General features: G+C 39.5%; 1 protein-coding gene across 1 annotated transcript in view; it reads left to right on the top strand.

Moving 5' to 3' along the window:
* SRRM3 (serine/arginine repetitive matrix 3) overlaps positions 1–20,439 on the top strand; it is a 571,012-nt gene that overhangs the window by 395,744 nt on the left and 154,829 nt on the right. The window contains exon 6 of the mRNA XM_089676583.1: positions 9,722–9,856. Coding sequence (XP_089532709.1) covers positions 9,722–9,856 — 135 coding nt within the window. The remainder of the gene's footprint in view (positions 1–9,721; positions 9,857–20,439) is intronic.

Below are 20,439 nucleotides of genomic sequence, written 5' to 3'. Positions count from 1 at the left end.
CCCACAAATGGAGCTTTCTTTTGGTGGTAATCTACAAATGCACTGGGCAAGAAGGGGTTAACATCTGGGGTGATCAAAGGGTTAACTGTGTGCTGTGCGCTGTTGTACTGTGCGCTGTGTGTGTGTTTTACTGTGTAAGCACATTGCTTTGTATTGCTCTGTTATGCAGAGCAATACAAAGCAGTGTGCAGGAGTTGACAGGGAAAAGATTCTTTATTGTTTACATACAGACTTCTCCCCCATCAGTGATACTCGGCGATTGCTGGATGCCGGCGGGAAATCACCATCCTGGGGATCGACAGCTGAAGCCTCCAATGACGACAGCTGAGGCCACAAATGGCGGCACATATTCATGTGTTAGAATGGCCCAATCAATGTCCAGAACTAAATCCAATTAACCTCCCTGATGGTATTCCCGAGTGTAGCTCGGGGTAAAGTTTCAGTACCACAAGCGGTAACCCCGAGCTACACTCGGGAATACCATGCGGCGCTGCTCCGCGATCCCTCGATCACTTACCTTGTCCTGCGCTCCCGCGATGTCCCTCCTGCAGTGTCCCTGGCAATGTAATCCGGCGGATGCCGGCATCTGTCTTCTGGGTTCCGTCCCCTGCGAGCGTCGGGACGTACAGGAGACGGAACGCCGGGAAATTTGAAAATGACAAAAAGTGACATTCACTAAAATCACTAGTAAAACATTACTGTATCAAACCATTTCACATACATTTTGTCCCTACTGCTTTGTCCTGTGCCCTGCCTGCATTTTTACCGTTCTTATTGCCTGGAAACTGAGAAACGTCCATGGCGTCCAAAAAGCGTCCCTTTAGGTTAAAAGTGGTTTTAGACCAGCTAGATAACAGCGATAGTAAATTAGAACTACTTGCAGAATTGAGTGATAATGATTCGTGGGAAAATTCATCATCAGACACTGAAAACGATATTGCGACTTTGCTCAGTGATGTGCGAACTTGGCGCTATATTTCAAATTTCAGTGTTTTTGGTTTGATTATATTATTGAATTAAATTTATTATTATATTATTATTTTTTATGATTATTTATTAAATTATAATTTATGATTTCGTGTTTCAAGTTTTATCCTACCCGGGATGTTTACTAGACTCTTGTTCGGACAGATTTCAGTGAGTTATTCCTAAGAATTACAGGCCTACAATATAAAACACCAAATTTCCATGCAAAATAATGGTACCGCTTTCGGCACCAAAAATCTAAAATAATCATACCGCTAGGGAGGTTAAGAATTTGTGGCAAGACTCGAAAATTGCTGTTTACAAACACTCTCCATCCAATTTGCCAGAGCTTGAGCTATTTTGCAAAGAAGAATGAGCAAAAATGTCACTCTCTAGATGTGCAAAGCTGGTAGAGACATCCCCAAAAAGACTTGCAGCTGTAATTGCAGGGAAAGGTGGTTCTACAAAGTATTGTCTCAGTGGGGCTGAATACAACTGCACACCACACTTTTACAATTATGTGCCACTTTGTGTTGGTCTATCCCGTAAAATCCCAATAATAACACATTTATGTTTTTGGTTGTAACATGACAAAATATGGAAAATTTCAAGGGGAATGGATACTTTTTCAAGGCACTGTTGAAGGTCTTGAATCATAATTTGTTCCTTAGTATTACAGTATAACTAAAGGCAAGTTTTTTTTTTTTTGTTTTAGATAGATTGGAGAGGGATTAGAACTCCTGTCAGTTGGTATAGCTGTCTGTGTCCCCATTAGGGAGATTCACCCTTTCTATTTGTCCTGTTTACCATTATCATTGAAAGTGAAAGTAAAAGAAAATCCCAAATTTTGGATTGTCCCCAGAAAAGTAATAGAGGGAAATCTTCCAATGGGGACACTAGTTTTGGTGAACTGGGGGTCCCCAAGGGATTCACTTAAGTTGCAGGTATTTCTTCTCACTTCCTGTTTGGTTATGGGACAGGAAGTGAAGGGAAACCGCCGCAATGGGACACAAATGGTGTAAAAAGATCTTTTTTACACTTCCTTCCTCCCTTGCTCTATCCAATATGAAAAAAAAAATCATTTTAATATACGCAGAATAATAAAAAAACAGCACAAGCCACACTGAGCCAAAGTTACGTGATTAAAGTGCAATATTATGCATTACTTTGTTTTCTTTAATTTAGTTGGGGTGGTAAATGGTTACACATATCTCGTGTTTCAATGGTGTGCGTGTTGGGGAGAACAATCCAATAAACGCACAAACCCTTCTTTCTCTCTAAAAAGTGTTTTTATTACTGGCTATGTCCCCATTGACATGACAAGTAATTGCAGGCCCCTCCCAAATGGGACACATGTAGCAATAAAAAAAGTAATAGGTTTTACCCTTTCCCCACTCTATCCAGAATGTGGATTTCCACATTAAACCTTTTGTGATTGGCATGTAATGCAATTCTGGAATTTATTAAAGCAAATCAACATCTGTTTTCTTGGTCTGGACCACCTTCACACTCCTCTTGCACCTTTCTATTGGTTACATTGCCTTTCACAATGACGGAAAGATACACTGGTAAGACACTGGAGAAAATGGCTGTTGTTTAATAAAGTACCCAGTTTTGTTGTTTGCCTGCTCTATGCAGAAAGTGTAAGTGTATGAAGTAAGCTGTAAGTGGCAACTAATGATGACTGTTAATGAAAGATTGCATGCCCTATTCTGCTTCTTTATTTTGTGGTTCTTTCAAATGCCACAAGTTGACATTATTATAATTAGTATTAATTATGTTATTTCACAACTTCGAACCCACAGCTGTAAAATAATGATCAGATATCTTCTTTTCCATGTCATTAATGTGTTTTTGAACTTCAATCCAGTGTGCAGCATTAATACTTAAGCAGACCCAGTCACCCCAATGTATACCATAAGAAGATTTTAGCATAAAAGCATAATAATGTCCTTATGAACTCTCATAAGGATACAGCTTGTAATGAAAGATTATCTTTTTCATAGTCTCCCTTTTTATACCAAAAAGCCATAATGTATTGCTGCCAAAGGGAGTTAGCATTAATCTAGTGCAGATTTGAGTAAAACCTGTCTAAAGGTTTATAGGCCTGAGATTGAATGTCGCCTGGCAGTTTTTTGATCTGGAGTTGTATAAGAAATGTCACTTTGGTGGATTACACATTACTACCACATAAATGTAGATTTCTTGTGTATAGCTACATTAGTTGGCAGTCAGTGTCTGGTAAAGAGGTGTGTGCCATGCTGGCTACAGGGGTGGACTGACCATTTTGAAACTCGGGCACTGCCCGAGGGACCGAGGTCAGTAGGGGCCCCATGAGATGCCCCTGCTATCTTTTTCATAGGCTTTTTTGAGCTTGGGCAAGGACACAGGGTCCCATGATCCCCTATTGCCCGGGGCCCCATGAGTTGTCAGTCCGCCCCTGGCTGGCTATGTGCAGAATAAGAATGTCTGTTCACAGCTGGTAGGTTTTTGGTTCTTGGGCTATGCACATTGGTCAACTGTGGAGCAAAGTTTCCACCTTTGCTAGATGTCTGCTACTCTGAGAGAAAGCTGGAGAACTCTTTCCGATGCAAACTAGAGTATTGCGTTGTTTCCAAGTGAATTAAACCAGCAGCAGTAAAGCAGATGACCTGGCACAGCTCAAAACAATGTGGGTTGGGTGCAAAATGGCCATACTTGTGAGAACAGTGAAGCGGAAAAATTTTAAACAGCAAGAGCATTATCAAATACACACTGGTAAAACATCCTTCTGCTTCCAGCACTGGCTGGTAGATTTTCTATGCAAGGATTATTATAAATAGCCAAGATTTAAGTTATGAGCAGTACCTGAAAGGTTGCAATGGAGACTGCTTATGCTTAAGTTGATTCTAGTTACAATACAGCATCCTTTTTCAACCAGGGTGCCCAGGCATCCAGGGGTGCCTTCAGGGTTCTTCAGGGGTGCCTTGGCAAAATGCTTAAAAATTGACCAAAAATTGTATACAAGCCAGCAGGTGGAGCAAGCCTGCCTTTTAGTTACACAAAGTCACAAGTGTTAATTGATTCACCATTACAGCCCTCTACTTGCCAGTGCCCTAACAATCAATTACATCATCGATTAACCACTTGTCCTCCAGAGGATGTACCCCCCTTCCTGACCAAGCCATTCCTTGTGATGGGGCGCTGCATTACTTTACATGAAATGCTGTACATAAATGAAATGTATGTCCTTTTTCCCCACAAATAAAGCTTTCTTTCAATGGTATTTGATCACCTTTTTTGACATTTTACTATAAAACATATCGAATAAAAAAAAATTTGCTAATAAAATCCCAATGCGTGCAAATTAATTGGTTTACGTGAAAGTTACAAATGGCGGTATATACACTGGAATTTTTTTTTTATACTAGTAATGGCAGCGATCAGCGACTTATAGCGGGACTGCGGCGGGCATTCTGACACTGGGTGCGAACTGACTAACTGGCACTGACATCCCCAGTACACTGATACAGTGATGAATGCTAACAAAAAGCACTGACACTGTAATAATGACACTAAGCAGGAAGGGGTTAACATCTGGGGCGATCAAAGGGTTAACTGTATGTTGTGTGTATTTTACTGTGTGCTGTGTTTTACTAGGGAGACATGCTGTTTTGTATCTCTCTGCTGTGCATGTCCATGCTGACAGGAGAGAGACCTGTGCTGTTTACACACAGGTCTCTCCCCTTTAAGCTTTCTCCGACGAATTGCCGGCCAGGACCCGGTGATTGACATCTCTATCCGCCAATAGCAGCGCAGGCAGGTTGGCGCGTGCCCCCTCCCCAGAAATGCAAATCACGTATATGTACATGATTTTGCACAGCCCTGTAGCAGTACTTCTGCTTTAGAGTGGAGGGCAAGCAGTTATTAGGAAGGATGTCTCGCATCTACAAAGCATCTTTGTTTGGCTCTCCCCTAACCCCTCTCCATCAGCACTGGGGTCACAGGAAGAAGAGAAGCAATGGAATACTACTCAGTACCGGTGTGCAAAAGTATGTTTGCTTTTGAACAATAAATCACCTCTAATGATAGGTGTCCTACACATGTGGATGTGGCTGCATTATGTAAAACTGTTCATTTTTACATTTTAGAATAGGATGCCTCAAGATTGTGCAGAACTTGAAAGGGTGCCTAGAGTGGAAATTGACTGAAATAATGGAACTGCAGGAAAAGTTAAGGGCAAAAATGTATAAACCTACTACAGAACAATTTTAATGTACAGTTCATAGGAGGCCCCAACTAGGAATGATGCTCTGCTGGACCTGGTAATCTCAAAACTATGCAGAGCTTATTACTAATGTCAATATAAAAGAACATCTGGGTAGCAGTGACCATAACATGATTTCATTTACTGTCAGCTGTAAACAAAATTCACATATGGGGAAAATAAAAACACTCAACTTTAAGAGAGCTAATTTTCCAAGGCTGAGAGCTGTTCTCCAAGACTTATATTGGCATCGATGCCGCCAGGTGAAACGTACGTTAAAGAAACGTGATTCTGTCATATCCGGTGATATCACGTCCGGCCGGAGCAGAAGCGAGGCTTGGAGCGCATGTCGGCCATTTTAATTGATTACACAGGCAATACATGCTGGTGCCAGCTACATAGGCACTTCTATATTGGTATGGCATAACCAGCAAGGATCATCTGTCATAATACCTTTATACATCTTTTGGTGAATCTATTGGCAATTTTACATCAGTCTTCCTGGCTATACAACTATGAAGTGTGGGTGATGGAGTCCATGTTTGGAGGAACCTTTAGAGAATGTCTTGGCTTATAAAACACAATGCGATATATGACCACCGGAATGGGGTCATATAGGTCTGGTGAGTGAGCCCTTCGTTTGTCTTTGCACCGAGGTGTGGATATACGGATCTTCTTGTCATCATTATTAAACCTTAAAAAAGGACTGTTACACTTTATGTTTATTTAGCACGTAGTGAAAGCACAAGGACTTTTTATGGAAATAGGATTAGTATATGGTTATTGCTTATATAGTTTGATGAACAGTTCACCAACAGGTTGTCCACCCACAGATTACAAATATCTAGCAATTACATTGGGTTCACTTGGGTGAACTCTTGTTCTTTTTATGCATAGCGCCTACCTATTCATTATTAGTTTATCAGAATTTTGTTCAGTGTGTGGGATTTTGGGCTCCTTTTTAATCAAATAATAGGGAATATGATCCATTCTGATCCAGTTACTTGTGTTCTGGTATTATAATTTATTGGTGGATATTTGATAAAGTCTCAACCTCCAGTTTGCATTTGAATGACTCAATGGGGGAGATTTACTAAAACCCGACCATGAAAAATCTGGAGCATTTCTGCAAAGAAACCAGTCAGCTTCCAGATTTTATTGTCTAAGTTTAATTGAGCAAGCTAAAGTGCAAAGTTGATTGGTTACCATGCACAACTGCACCAGATTCTGAGTGCTACAGTTTTAGTAAATCCCCCCCAATCTACTTGATGTTCATCATAGATGCTGGACATACTGTATATGGATGCTCTTGCCATGGCTCTGCTTGGCCAATATGTCTCTATCACAGCTGTACAAGTCTTTAGCAGCTTATTTTGCATGCAAGACCAGCTGCCCACCTTCTGACTACTGTACTGCATCTCACTATTGATATCCCCTTTGCTGTAGTATCACTACCACAGGCCTAATAACATTGTTTTCAGTAATATGAAAAGCATCTCTGAATGCTGTCTCTTAAACAGTGAAGCCTTCTTATTAGGGTGTGGTATTTTTCCACAGACAAGATTACCTGTCTTACCACCTGCCATTTCAGGTGGCTCCTCTACTGCATGCCTCAATGGGATCTCTTTTTTTTTTTGTTTCTCTGGACAGCAGCAAAAGCTGTCCAAGCAGCAGTGTCAGCTCTGTAGTAATGACTGTTTAATTTCATTGACTCTACTTCAACATAAAATGTAACAGTTGGAGGTGGACTATCAACACAATAGTAATAACTAATGATCTGTGATTTTGTTTGAGATCCAAGAATAGTTAACTATGCATATAAAAGTTCTTAAAAGGTATGTTTTCTAAGAAAATGTTTTATTTAAAGTGCAAAAACACAAATCTATGCAGGTGTCATTAAAATGAGTGGTTTGATGGATTTTACTCACAAAGCTTTCAGGGTGAGAGCAAATTGCTCTAAAAATAATGCAATAATGATATATGCTAATACCATCAGGTATTTTAGAAAGTGACATTCCCTCTGTGTTCAAATTTTGAAGGTAGCTTTAGGAAATTTCTGAGAATGCTTCTGTGAACAATAATGCAAGAGTTCCTGGATTGTCAATAGTGCTCTTTTTTACCATATTCGAGTTAAAGTGGACATCCAGTTTTGCTAGAGAAACTATACACATTACAAGGACTTTAGAAAACTTTATAAGAGATCCATATCTGATACTGTCTTGTAGGTATCGGTGTTGGCTTTGTCTGCACTCTCTTAAACTTACGTCACAAAAACAAATGTTGAGACGTGTCACTAATTAAAAAAAACACTGCAATTCATTTACCACAAAATCATAATAAAGTTACTGTAAAGATGTGCAACATGCTACCAAGTTATAGCAAGAATATGGTGTGAAAATGAGGCTCCACGGGTCAACGCGTTTCTTATTTATGCTTCTTCAGGAGACTAGCAGTGGTGACTAAAGAAAAAAGAAGACATTAACATTTTGCATTTATCAATTCTTCATAATTACAATGACCTAATAAATGCCCCACCATAAGCATGGACGTATGGATGACCAGGGAACTCTCTGAGGGGGCACCAGGATAGCAAAGAGGAGCAGGCTGAAGAGCAATAAAACAAAAATCCATTACCATCGAGGTATGACAAGCTTGGACATAATAAACTTAAATAATATTACATGAGCCCTCCATTATGATATTCCATAATACTTATAACACAGTGACGTCAAAGCACAAAAACTCTGCAGGAGGGGTCACCTACACTTTTTGAGAAGTCTATGTATACAGATATAAACAAACAGTTACTTCCTATTTATATCATTAGATTGACTACCTAATGCATAATCCTACTAAAATGCTTACCCTCACATATGATACAACGTGAAGGGAATAAAGATGAGTGGGTAACTCACACTAAGTGTGTTTACTACCAAGAAATCTAGCATATATTTTTGTACACCCAATCGTGTGCCACATCTATATAGATAAATTAACCATAACAAATATCAATATTCATTGAACTTTATAGGCACTGACACAAAAACCATATGTACATATATACAAGCAATTACTTCCAACTTATATAATTAGACCTAATACATAAACCTACTCAAAAGCTTACTCTTACAGATATATCACAAATGTGGTAAATTCACTGCAGTGGATTTTGTAATCAGTGACATGTCTCAATGGATATAAGACAGGGTCCTCCTGCGCTTTCAAAAAGGAAGTGTACCCTCACTTGAAGCTGCCAACACTCAAAACTGATACCTAAACAGTGTTAGAATAATTAACAAATAATAGTGCAGCGCTCATTCCAAATATAAATTCTAAACAAATAGGTACAAATAAATACACTAAAAAGTGCAAGGATTACATAATACAGTGCTAAAATAATGATGAATATATATGAACATATAGTGCCACTGGTATTAAAGTGACTAAACCGTGTACACACAACGGATTACAATGACCCCTTAGGATAGCGGATAAACAAAAGTGCTAAGTGCAAAATAAGTGTCCACACTTCAAAACTACAGAACACTTAAATAATCAGAAAAGTCCATATCGCAAACAATATGTAATGAATACGTTCATGCAATGTGCAATGGTGTTTTACAAATCCATGTCAACACACTTCTATTGCAGCTACAATGCCTCCTCACCTCCTTCTGATGACCCCCAGGAGCCAAACAGCTTTCAGGATCACCCTGGATCCTGTATTATAAGGGCTTGTACCAATCATCATGCAGTGGGTCTCCTGTAGGGCCCCCGTTTCCCCAGACAGGAAGTTTCTGTAGGACAATAGCTCACCAACACAGTGAGACAAAAAAGATCCTATATAGTGCAGTATTTCTTTGTACCAAAACTCCTTTATTCAATGTAAAAGAATACCACTCACATGTCCAGCAGTTCCCCTTCCTCACCGATGTGTGGGTGTACTGCATATGCATGGGACTTCCTGGGTATACCATGGCGACCGACTCCAGAAGTGCGTCACCATGCACCGGAAGCTGCGTATTTAGCGTACCTATGCGTTATGTCACAGACAGCTCGTGACTTCCTCGGGGTGTCTCAATGCTTGTTTTTATGACTTGTCTTAGGTCTTTTGATGTTTTTATGTATATTTTGTAATAAAGAAATTTTGTAAACATTTTACATATAGTGTTCATGTACGTGCCTATAAAGTCCAATGAATACTGATATTTGTTTTTGCTAATTGATTTAAAAAATTAACTTGAATCAAGGGTTTTTTGAGAACTTTTTAGGTTACAGTATATGCTCTGCTGTGGTTTTTCCTGTTTTAAAGTAAAGTAGCAAACACAAGAAAAAAAGTAATGGAGTGATGTTAATTGGTAATGTGTGTCAACATGTTTTATGTAATTTACATTTATCACAAAATATTTGGAAAGCTGTAGACCTGAAGTTTGGAAAGCTGAAGTATAAGTGGACTTTGCATATTTGTGTGTTCAGTTGAAATATTAAATGACAAAACATTTTTTTCAGAATAATTGAAAACCATTATATGGTTCCTGGAGATGAAAATGCAACAGAATATTCGGTGTATGGAGAAGGCTACACCCTGGAATGTGACTGTCACAGTGAATGGTATCATGATGACTGTAAACATAGAGACTACAGGTAATGACCAATATGCAATCAATGGTTAAATCCAATTATGATTCATTTATTTCCTTTATTTATATAGCACTGTCATGCAGCAACACAATACTTTATAACATAGCAATATTACTTCTCTGCACCTGTGAGAGGTTACACACTAATATCCTTAACACACTCTTACACACGCACATATGCACATACGTACACACTCTATGGCTCTTATGATCAGAAATTCTACCAGTTACTAGGAATGAGAAGAGGGGTTTTACTACATAATTACCAAACATAAACTCACAGTTTCACTCATTAAGCTGCATAGATGAAATTTAGGGAGGCCAGTGACGTCAGACCGCACGAGCCACGAGGGAGGCCGGCGGCCATCTTTGTTACTGAGCTGCATTCCGGTATACAAGATGTGAGTGCTTCTGTGAATATTGTTTTTGCCAAAAATTAATAAACATACTACACTATCTAGCACTTCTCTTTCTGGCTCATTTGTTATGAGCTATTAAGGTGGACGCCTGTAGTGCCTATTTTGGGTACATACACACTTGGAGCAGAGTTATCCTGGAATTCCGGAGAGTAGAAGTGGATGATAAGCTGATGTGCAATATGCAGACATATGCCAGATGATCCCCGAGGTTACCCCTAGGATGATGACCAGGAGTGGTCTATGTTACTCAAAGGCACTTTAAATTGCGCTATCTGGTTAGTGCAATATATTCTTATTCCTACACTCACTTGAAGTACAGAGTTTCACCTACCTGTTTATTGGACTGCACACTTTCTGTTATATTTACATTTATACACAGGTTGTCACCACTGCATTGTGTGCGTTATACTTAGATGCTTTTTCTATTGAGTGTTCATTCTATCTCATTTATCGGCTGTTGTTCTTATTCATTGTTTTATTAGTTTTACATTTTTCTAGAGCACTGCATTTTTTTATATACTTTTTATGAGGGTTGGAGGTTAACCTCTTATGCCAGGTGCTTTTACTATTATTGTTGTTTCCTTCTAGCGCTCGTATACGCACCTTTATCTCTGCATAGATGAACTTTGTGTGTTTTTGGGAGGATGTGTTTAGGGTAGTTTAGTTCATTTCATATAGTGCTGTTACATCTGCTTTAACCACTTCCATACCGGGCACTTTTACCCCCTTCCTGCCCAGGCCATTTTTCAGGTTTCAGAGCTGTCACAATTTGAATGACAATTGTGCGGTCATACAACATTGTACCCAAACTAAAATGTTATCATTTTCTTCACACAACTAGAGCTTTCTTTTGGTGGTATTTATTCACCGCTGGGGTTTTTATTTTTTGCTAAATTAACAAAAAAATATAAAAAATTTTGAAATAAAAACTTGTTTTTCTTTGTTTCTGTTATAAAAGTTTGCAAATAAATAATTGTATAACTGGCATGGCAGTGATCAGGGACACTGACTGGTGACAGTACGAAAAAAAAAATTGTTAATTTTTTTTAAATTTTGTTTTAATTTTTTTTATTATTTTTTATATCACTGTGCTATAAGCAAGCATTTACCTGAATGAAATTGATTCATTCAGGATTTTTTTTCTTTTTCTTAACTGTGATTTGGCCACAGCTAATCAAATGACACAGCTGGGCTGTGATTGGCCCAGCTTGTGCATGTGAACGCTGTGACCATTCACAGCTAGCCACACTTGTATACAATGGATGGCATGACAGGAAGGCATCCATTGTATACAATTGTCATGTGACCTGCTGTGATTGGTCACAGCAGGTCACATGGTACCTGCAACGGGGCCGTTACTCAGATCTGTCATCGGCCGTGTCCGAGGTACACGGCCGGTGACAGATCGCGTGGTGCCCACTCGTTCCAACTCCTGGTGCTTACTCTGGACATTGAGGATGGTCATGAACACTGCTGCTGGGTTGTCATCTGGCAGATCCGGCTCTCCATGCTGTCAGCAGCTTGCTTATAGCAGTTCAACTTAGAAAGCAATAATGCTAAACCATATTAAACTGGTGTACACAGACTTAATAAAACCCACCTAAACAGTGAGAAATATAAGCAGTAATGAGCAAACTTCTACAGTGAACTCTCTGCATTAAGCACTGCACTGCAAAAAAACTGTCCCAAAGTGCACTCTGAAATGTTACGCCTTGATGTGAGTAGAGTACCTGGCACCTAACTTGCCTTTACCTAACCTATTCCAGTTAACTCTGGGGCCCAATTTTTACAGTGGTGCACATGTTATCATCCCTTTAAGACTGCACATAGCAAAAGTTTTTGGGGCCGCTAAATAAAAAGACAGTCTCCTCTAGGAAAGAAGCTGCTAAACAGTGGTGAAGTAAGTATAGTTAAATCCGCTCACCAGCCTAGGCATACACTGAACCTTATCCAGGATGGTTGGCAGCCTGTTGTCCTCTGTAATCAGGTCCCAGTAGGTCAGTCCTCATGAACAGGTCCTCACAATGCTCAGTCTCTCATCTCTGGTCCTCACAGACTCTTTCCTCTCTGGTTTAGGCACACATAGCCCTAATGTATGCACAGCTCCGACCTGGCACACTGACATTGTCAGTGGATCAGTCACAGCATTCAGCTAGTGGCAAGCGATCCGTCCTCTCTTGTTTTCCTGCAGATAAGACCCCAATACTTTCTCATAGCCCAGGAAACTTATCCTGATCTCCTTCTCTGTGTTGTAGGGAATTGTGGGCATTGAACTTTGCAGCCCTTTCAGCCTCCACTATGCAGTGCTCCTCTCAGGACTACATGTCCATTATTCCAGTGTGGCCACATCTGGATCTCCCTACTCTGCTGATTGGCTCAAAGATGCTGCTGCCAGAAGGGAAAGGAGCAAGAAGCAGAGGGGCAATGACACTTAGCTTGCTGTGCTCACAGCTTGAAGCATTGTCATACCTTCTGGCACTCCAGTCAGGCACATAATGCCCATTGTCATGCCCCCCGCACTCTCCTCTCTGTGCACAAACTGTCCAAATTCATACACTATGCAATCCTGTCCAGCACATATTTTCCACTCTCATATCCTATGTATTTCTCTCAAGTGCATGCTGTTATACCCTTTCCCACTGCATTTACCATATGTACTGCCCACTGTCATATCTTCCCACCACTCCACTCCTACACAATGTGTCTACTGTCATAAACTCTGCCATGTTGCTGCTATGATTCCTTGTGGCACATTACCCCTGTACATAGAAAACCTTAATTTCCTCAATCATTAGAATGTGTACACATTGTAGCTGATTTACTAAAAGAGCAGAGACTATTCACTTATAAAAGTGAATGGTCGCTAAGCTTAGTGAATATGCTGAAGTAAACTTACATCACCAAATCAGGTGCAAGGAAAAATCCACACAGCTTTACCTTATTCACTAAACCTAGTGAACATTCATTTTTCAGAGTAATCATTTATTTGTTCGTAAAATCTCCATTTGTGTCTGTTATGGAATATGTACATTTTTGATATTATAATTACTTTTTAACCAGCTGAAGCAAAAATCTTAAAAAAAAAAGTATACTGTATCATGGGTGTTTTTGTATATGAGTAGCAGCTAGGATTCTTTGGCTTGGTAAAGCTTGGACTTCTGTGAAAAACATTTCCCGCACTCAGGACAGAGATACGGCTTTTCCCCCGTGTGCAATCTCTGATGTGTGTAAAGATTGGACTACGCTGAAAAACATTTCCCGCACTCATGACTTAAGAGATACAGTATCAAAGCATGTATAGGGTAAAGCATGGAAGGGATCTGGCTTTATCTTGCATATTAGAATATCAGCTAAACCCAAAAAATTGTATGCAGTGGAGCCACACTACCATAAGTAGAGAGGTCCTATTACCATTACAACCCCATAAGCTGTTCATTTGCAGCTAAAACTAGAGTGATGGAGAGAAGAGATAAAGTTAATGAAAATATTTTTAGGGACCCCATAACCAAGTATATTGATTAAGATTTTAAACTTTTTCCAGATCAATACATACCGTATTTACTTTATTAAACTCAGTTAATTGCAACTACTAGAATGGAAAGCAGTTCAGCTAGGTCAGTGGTCGGCAAGCCGCGGCTCGCGAGCCACATGCGGCTCTTTACCCACTCTAATGCGGCTCTTCTGTGTGCCGGGCGCCTGCTCCCCTCCCTCCTCTCGGTCGGCCGCTCCCCTGCCTCCTCTCGGTTGGCCGCCCCAAAAGTCCGCGCGGACCTTTTAATCCGGCCCGCGGATGTGGCTGTCAGGATGTGTGTAGGCGGGGCAGCGTGCCGAACGTGAGGGGAGGGGAGCTAGGCTCCTCTCACAGTCCGCCCTGAAGACCCGAACGGCGCGGGAAGACAGCGAGAGGAACGCGCGGAGCAAAGGTAAGTGAATTGACACGGGGGACTTGGCTTACTAGAAGGGGGGGGGGAATAGTACTGTGGGGGATGAAATACTATATGAGGGATGAAATACTATATGAGGGATGAATTACTATATGAGGGATGAAATACTATATGAGTGATGAAATACTATATGAGGGATGAAATACTATATGAGGGATGAATTACTATATGAGGGATGAATTACTATATGAGGGATGAAATACTATATGAGGGATGAAATACTATATGAGGGATGAATTACTATATGAGGGATGAATTACTATATGAGGGATGAAATACTATATGAGGGATGAAATACTATATGAGGGATGAATTACTATATGAGGGATGAAATACTATATGGGGGGATGAAATACTATATGAGGGATGAAATACTATATGAGGGATGAAATACTATATGGGGGGATGAAATACTATATGAGGGATGAAATACTATATGAGGGATGAAATACTATATGGGGGGATGAAATACTATATGGGGGGATGAAATACTATATGAGGGATGAAATACTATATGAGGGATGAAATACTATATGAGGGATGAATTACTATATGGGGGATGAAATACTATATGAGGGATGAAATACTATATGAGGGATGAAATACTATACGAGGGATGAAATACTATACGGGGGATGAATTACTATACGGGGGATGAATTACTATGGGGGATGAATTACTATATGGGGGATGAATTACTATGGGGGATGAATTACTATGGGGGATGAATTACTATATGGGGGATGAATTACTATGGGGGATGAATTACTATATGGGGGATGAATTACTATATGGGGGATGAATTACTATATGGGGGATGAATTACTATGGGGGATGAATTACGATGGGGGATGAATTACTATATGGGGGATGAATTACTATGGGGGATGAATTACACTATGGGGGATGAATTACTATATGGGGGATGAATTACTATGGGGGATGAATTACTATATGGGAGATGTATTTTCAGTTTTAAAAATGTGGCTCTCAAAATAAATTTCAATCATGGTTTTGGCGAGATTTGGCTCAGTTGAAAAAAAAGGTTGCCCACCACTGAGCTAGGTTATAATGGACTGTATAAGAGGAGGAATACAACTGTCTTCACATGAAAATATGGTCTTATGCCCCAGTGATTTCCACTACTTGTATAAGGAATATTTTTGCCACATTAGAAAATTGAATCAGAGAATCAAGAAGGTTTTGATAACTACCATCTAGAGCTACAATTTAGTGCATTGGTAATTAGTACCTGGGACTAACTTCTGTACATGTATCTGTACATGATTTGCTTTAACCTCCCTAGCGGTCTGATTATTAGGCCTGTAATTTTTAGGAATAACTCACTGAAATCTGTCCGAACAAGAGTCTAGTAAACATCCTGGGTATGTTACAATTTGAAACACTAAATCATAAATTATACTTTAATAAATAATCATAAAAAATAATAATATAATAATAATACATTTAATTCAATAATATAATGAAACCAAAAACACTGAAATTTGAAATAAGGCGCCAAGTTCACACATCACTGTGCAAAGTCACAAAATCATTTTCAGTGTCTGATGATAAATTTCCCCACGAATCATTATCACTCAATTCTTAGTTTCAAGGCAGAAAGAACAGTAAAAATGCAGGCAGGGCACAGGACAAAGCACTAGGGACAAAATGTATGTGAAATGGTTTTATACAGTAATGTTATACTATGTGATTTTAGTGAATTTAGTGAATGTCACTTTTTGTCATTTTTCAAATTTCCCGCCGTTCCGTCCCCCGTATGTCCCGACACTCGCAGGGGACGGAACCCAGATGACAGATGCCGGCATCCGCCGGAGGACATTGCCGGGGACACTGCAGGAGGGACATCGCGGGAGCACAGGACAAGGTAAGTGAAGAAGAGATCCCGGAGCAGCGCCACATGGTAAGCCCCAGTGTGGCTCGGGGTTACCGCTTGGGGCACTGAAACTTTACCCCAAGCTACACTCGGGAATACCGCCAGGGAGGCTATGAATTCTAGGTTTCTTGTTCTATTCTATTCTATTAAAACATGAAATATATTTTTGAAGGTTGCCCATTACTCTATAACTGAAACTCAAAGCTACCTATACAGATAAATAACAATCTGAAGCAACGTCACCTGGCCCCATTCATTTATTGGCCAGGTAGGTTACATTGTACAGATGTGCCACTTCACAGGCAGTGTAAGGGCAGCCCTGTGTCTGTTTAAAGGTATTCAGTGGGGTTCAGATTCAGCAGCCAAACTTCAGTAAACCTCACCGAATACACCTCAAACCAAACCCAGGTATAATTGGTTCTTCTGTGCTTCCAGGTATTTAAGATATGTTTTTACACATCTATTTGGTAATCTAATTGAAGTATCTAGGACGATAGGGTGGTAATACATTTTCCTTGTTGCATGTGACAATAGACATAGTGCCAAAGATTTCAAGGAGACAGTATGCAAATTTGGATTTATATTTCTTGCAGTTTTTATTGCTTAAGATTTCTTGCTGTTACCATATTTCTGAGATACTGAGCCCATGCTGTGCCCATGTTGGATTGGAAGCTAAGTTACTTATCACAATTTTCGTGGTAAATTTTATGTTAGGATAATGAGCATTGCAAAAGGAAATATCATCTTTTAATCTTTAAAGTATAACTAAAGGCAAAACTTTTTATTTAGTTTTGTATACATAGGAGAGGAATTAGATCACCTGTCATCACTGCTGTCTCTTTCTCCTGTTAGGAAGATCCACTGTTTCTATTCGTTATTTTACTGTTACCACCAAAAGTGAAAGTAACAGAAAATGCCAAATTCTGGGTTGATTAGATGGGAATCTTCCAGTGGGGACACTAGTTCTGGTGACCCTAGTGACAAGATAGCAAAAACAAACAAGCAAAGATTATAACCTTCCTCTATCCATCCAAAATGGAAAAAGGTTTTGCTTTTAGTTGGGCTTTAAAGATTTGGGTTTTATGGTCTCTGATGCTTCATGAACCCACTCTCTTATCCATAGAAAGGACTCTGTCTCTCATCTCAGCATTATGTATTTTTATGAAAATGCTGTCAGAAGAAAGCAGGTCAGGTTGAACCCATATTAGAAGTCTCTGTGAGAAAACAATTCTGCCATGTCTGTGTGTTCATCCTAATAATGCAAATATGGCAACTTACCTGATCTGTTTGAAACTAGCAAACACAGAAGGGTATTTGTTGGCAGGGCAATATACAAAACCATACAAAAGGGGTCTCCAGCATACTTTCAAAGTAGCCAGCAAAAAAAAAGAAAAGAAACATCTGTTTAACATATTTGCTGTTTGTGTATTTGCTTTTTTATTTGGTGCAGACCCACACCATCTCCAGTTGCCTTGCAAAGGAGATGTCTGGACTTCAGGTGTGTTTCTGTACCTTTTAGAAGGTTGGAGCTGACTCCAAGTAAGCATGCTTTCTGTTTGTGCATTGCTATTCAATGTTCCACAGTTGGGAAAGTTTGGAGTTGGAGATCACACTTGCCAGTGCCTTGACACAGCAGTTTGGTGTCTACTAGTCTGGAGAACCCCAGACCCTCTGTCTGGACAGTGCTGATTGGCCCTGTGCTGATCACATGCACTCTCCCCAAGAAAAAAAAACTCTCTAGCAATACACACCAAACTGAACATGTGCAGCTTGCCCCTAAGGCACTGTTCTATCAGCAGATGGATTGGGGACATTAGAAGAAGGGAGGATCAGATAAGACAGGATCAAACAGCCTTTTTACATGATACAGAGGATAAACTCCTTAGGTTTCACAGTGAATGTACAATGCATGCTTTAGTGCATATACAGTCTGATTTTACTGTTGTGGGTTTAGTAACACTTTAAGCAAAGTATGATAATAATGATTATGATGATGATGGATATTTTTTTTTTTTTCGTTTGCTGGCTAGCTTCACAGTGAGATGATGACCCCTTTTGTACTGTTTTATATGGTCTTACAGGGCACTAATCTTCTTTCCTGTTCTTAGATCTGAAAGGTCATTTATTCCACTAATTCCTGAAGTTCAGATCCAAACATGTTTATATTTTTGAGCATGTGTGTTTCTTATTGACTGTAGTAACTTTATGCTAGATTCCAGGCTAAGGCTGGGACTCCAGGCAGATATAAAAATACTAATTGCAAAATGCAGTTCTGAAATTATTAATGCAATGAGGTTTGAAAAACCACAAACTGTGTGGGGAAAATAGGGAAATTGTACTGAACACAGTGCCATCCTCATTTTTCCAAAAATTGAGAAGTTGTTAGCAAAAATGGTAAGATTTAAATCTCATATCTATGCTAGACAGTCATGAGAGGTGACACATCTGAGAAAACACAGTCCAGTTCAGAGAGAATGCAGAGTAGTTAGGCACCAACTCCAAAAAAGCGCTCTGAGCTCTGCACTGAACCAAATACCAGGTGCACTCCATTTAGGCATTTTTTTTTCACTTTTAAACCCTTTTATTTTACTGTGTAGTATGTATGTTTTATAAAATCTATTCTGCAACTATTTATTTCACCATTTTTGTTTTAATTAATTCAAATGTATAAGCTTAATCTCTGAATGCTTTAACTTGAAATCAAAAACTTTTCCTCTCTGAAGAAGCCACCGAAGTATAGATTCTTTTACATTCCTGCCTGTGGGTGGCAATGAGCGATACAGACATTTTGTAAAGTTCAACCAATACAATAAATAGATAAATAAATAGAAAACCTCCATATACAGAACTCTATGCCCACAGCTGATCCAAAGGAAGCTAAAAAAACCACCCTATAAAGCATGATCCAATTTGCTCAAGTAGGTGAAAAAAAATCCTGATCAAGCCAATTCTCCCTGGATCTACAATCTCTGGTGCTATTACACATGTTATTATTTAGTTATATTTAAGAAATGCATCCAGCTCTTTTTTAAAACAATCAGCTGAGCTGGCCAGAACTAGTTCCTGAGTGAATCTATTCCACATTTTACCTGCTGTTACTGTGAAATAAGCCTTTCCATACGTGCAGGTTAAATCTCTTTTCCTCCAACGTAAAGAGTGCCCCCTTGTCCTAATGACTTTAACCACTAGCCTACCAGTCACTTATACCCCCTTCCTGCCCAGGCCAATTTCCAGCTTTCAGCGCTGTCGCACTTTGAATGAAAATTGCGCGGTCATACAACACTGTACCCATATGAAATTTTTATCTTTTTTTTGACAGATAGAGCTTTCTTTTTGTGGTATTTAATCACCTCGGGGTTTTTTATTTTTTCTTAAACAAACCAAAAACCACTGAAAATTTTGAAAAAAAAAGTTTTTTCTTAGTTTCACATTTTAGAATGGGGTGCCTCAATATTATCCATAATTTTAAAGGGTGCCTTGAGACTGTCCATAATTTTAAAAGGTGCCTTGACTGAAAAAAGGTTGAGAAACACTGGTGTTTGTTACAGATATTTGCTGCAGATGGAGGACACATGGGCAAAAAACAATATCGTATTATTCTGATCTTTCATAAAAGTAAGTCATAGGTCAGAAGTCCTGGATGGTCACAAGAATGGGTGTCCACCAGAAACTGGCATGAAAGGGGCAGGGTTCTATGCATCACCGCAGCAATTGAGCAAACTTATCAAAGGGAGTCAGTTCTTTAATATCAAATTAGGATCAGTTGGTAAATGGGTACCTACTGTAGATACTGTATTTGAGGTATTAGGCCACAAAACGTTTTTTTTTCCACTTGTGGATATAGTGGAAAGGGATTAGAACACGTAATTTTTTTGTCCTCTGTGGCTTTTTACCCTGTTCCAATGGGGGCACACATTCTGGTGACAAGGGAGTCAACCACTTTGGAGGGATTTCATCTAACTTCCTTTATTTCTACTTTAAAGGAAAAAAACTTTGTTCTTTATATGGACCATTCATGCATTTACTGTACACATGGTTATGTCTCCCTTAATCACCTCTTCTCATGGGATAATAAATTCAGTTAAGCTAACCTTTCTTCTTAGCTGATCTTAGTCCTCCATGCCTCTTATCAGTTTGGTTGTCCTTCTCTGCAATCTCTCCTGATCTTCAATATTCTTTTTTTGGACTGGTGACCAAAACTGACCTGCATATTGCAGATGAGGTCTTACTGATGCTTTCTGCAGCAAAGTATGTTGCTTGCTTTAGAAACTGCAGCTTGGCATTCTGTGTTATTAAGTCCATGATCTACCAGAACACCCAGATCCTT

Source organism: Staurois parvus, unplaced genomic scaffold, assembly GCF_062004578.1.
Source record: "Staurois parvus isolate SC_StPar_1 unplaced genomic scaffold, SC_StPar_1.0 ptg000172l, whole genome shotgun sequence".
NCBI classification, from domain to species: domain Eukaryota; kingdom Metazoa; phylum Chordata; class Amphibia; order Anura; family Ranidae; genus Staurois; species Staurois parvus.
This window is presented reverse-complemented; position numbering and strand designations above follow the sequence as displayed.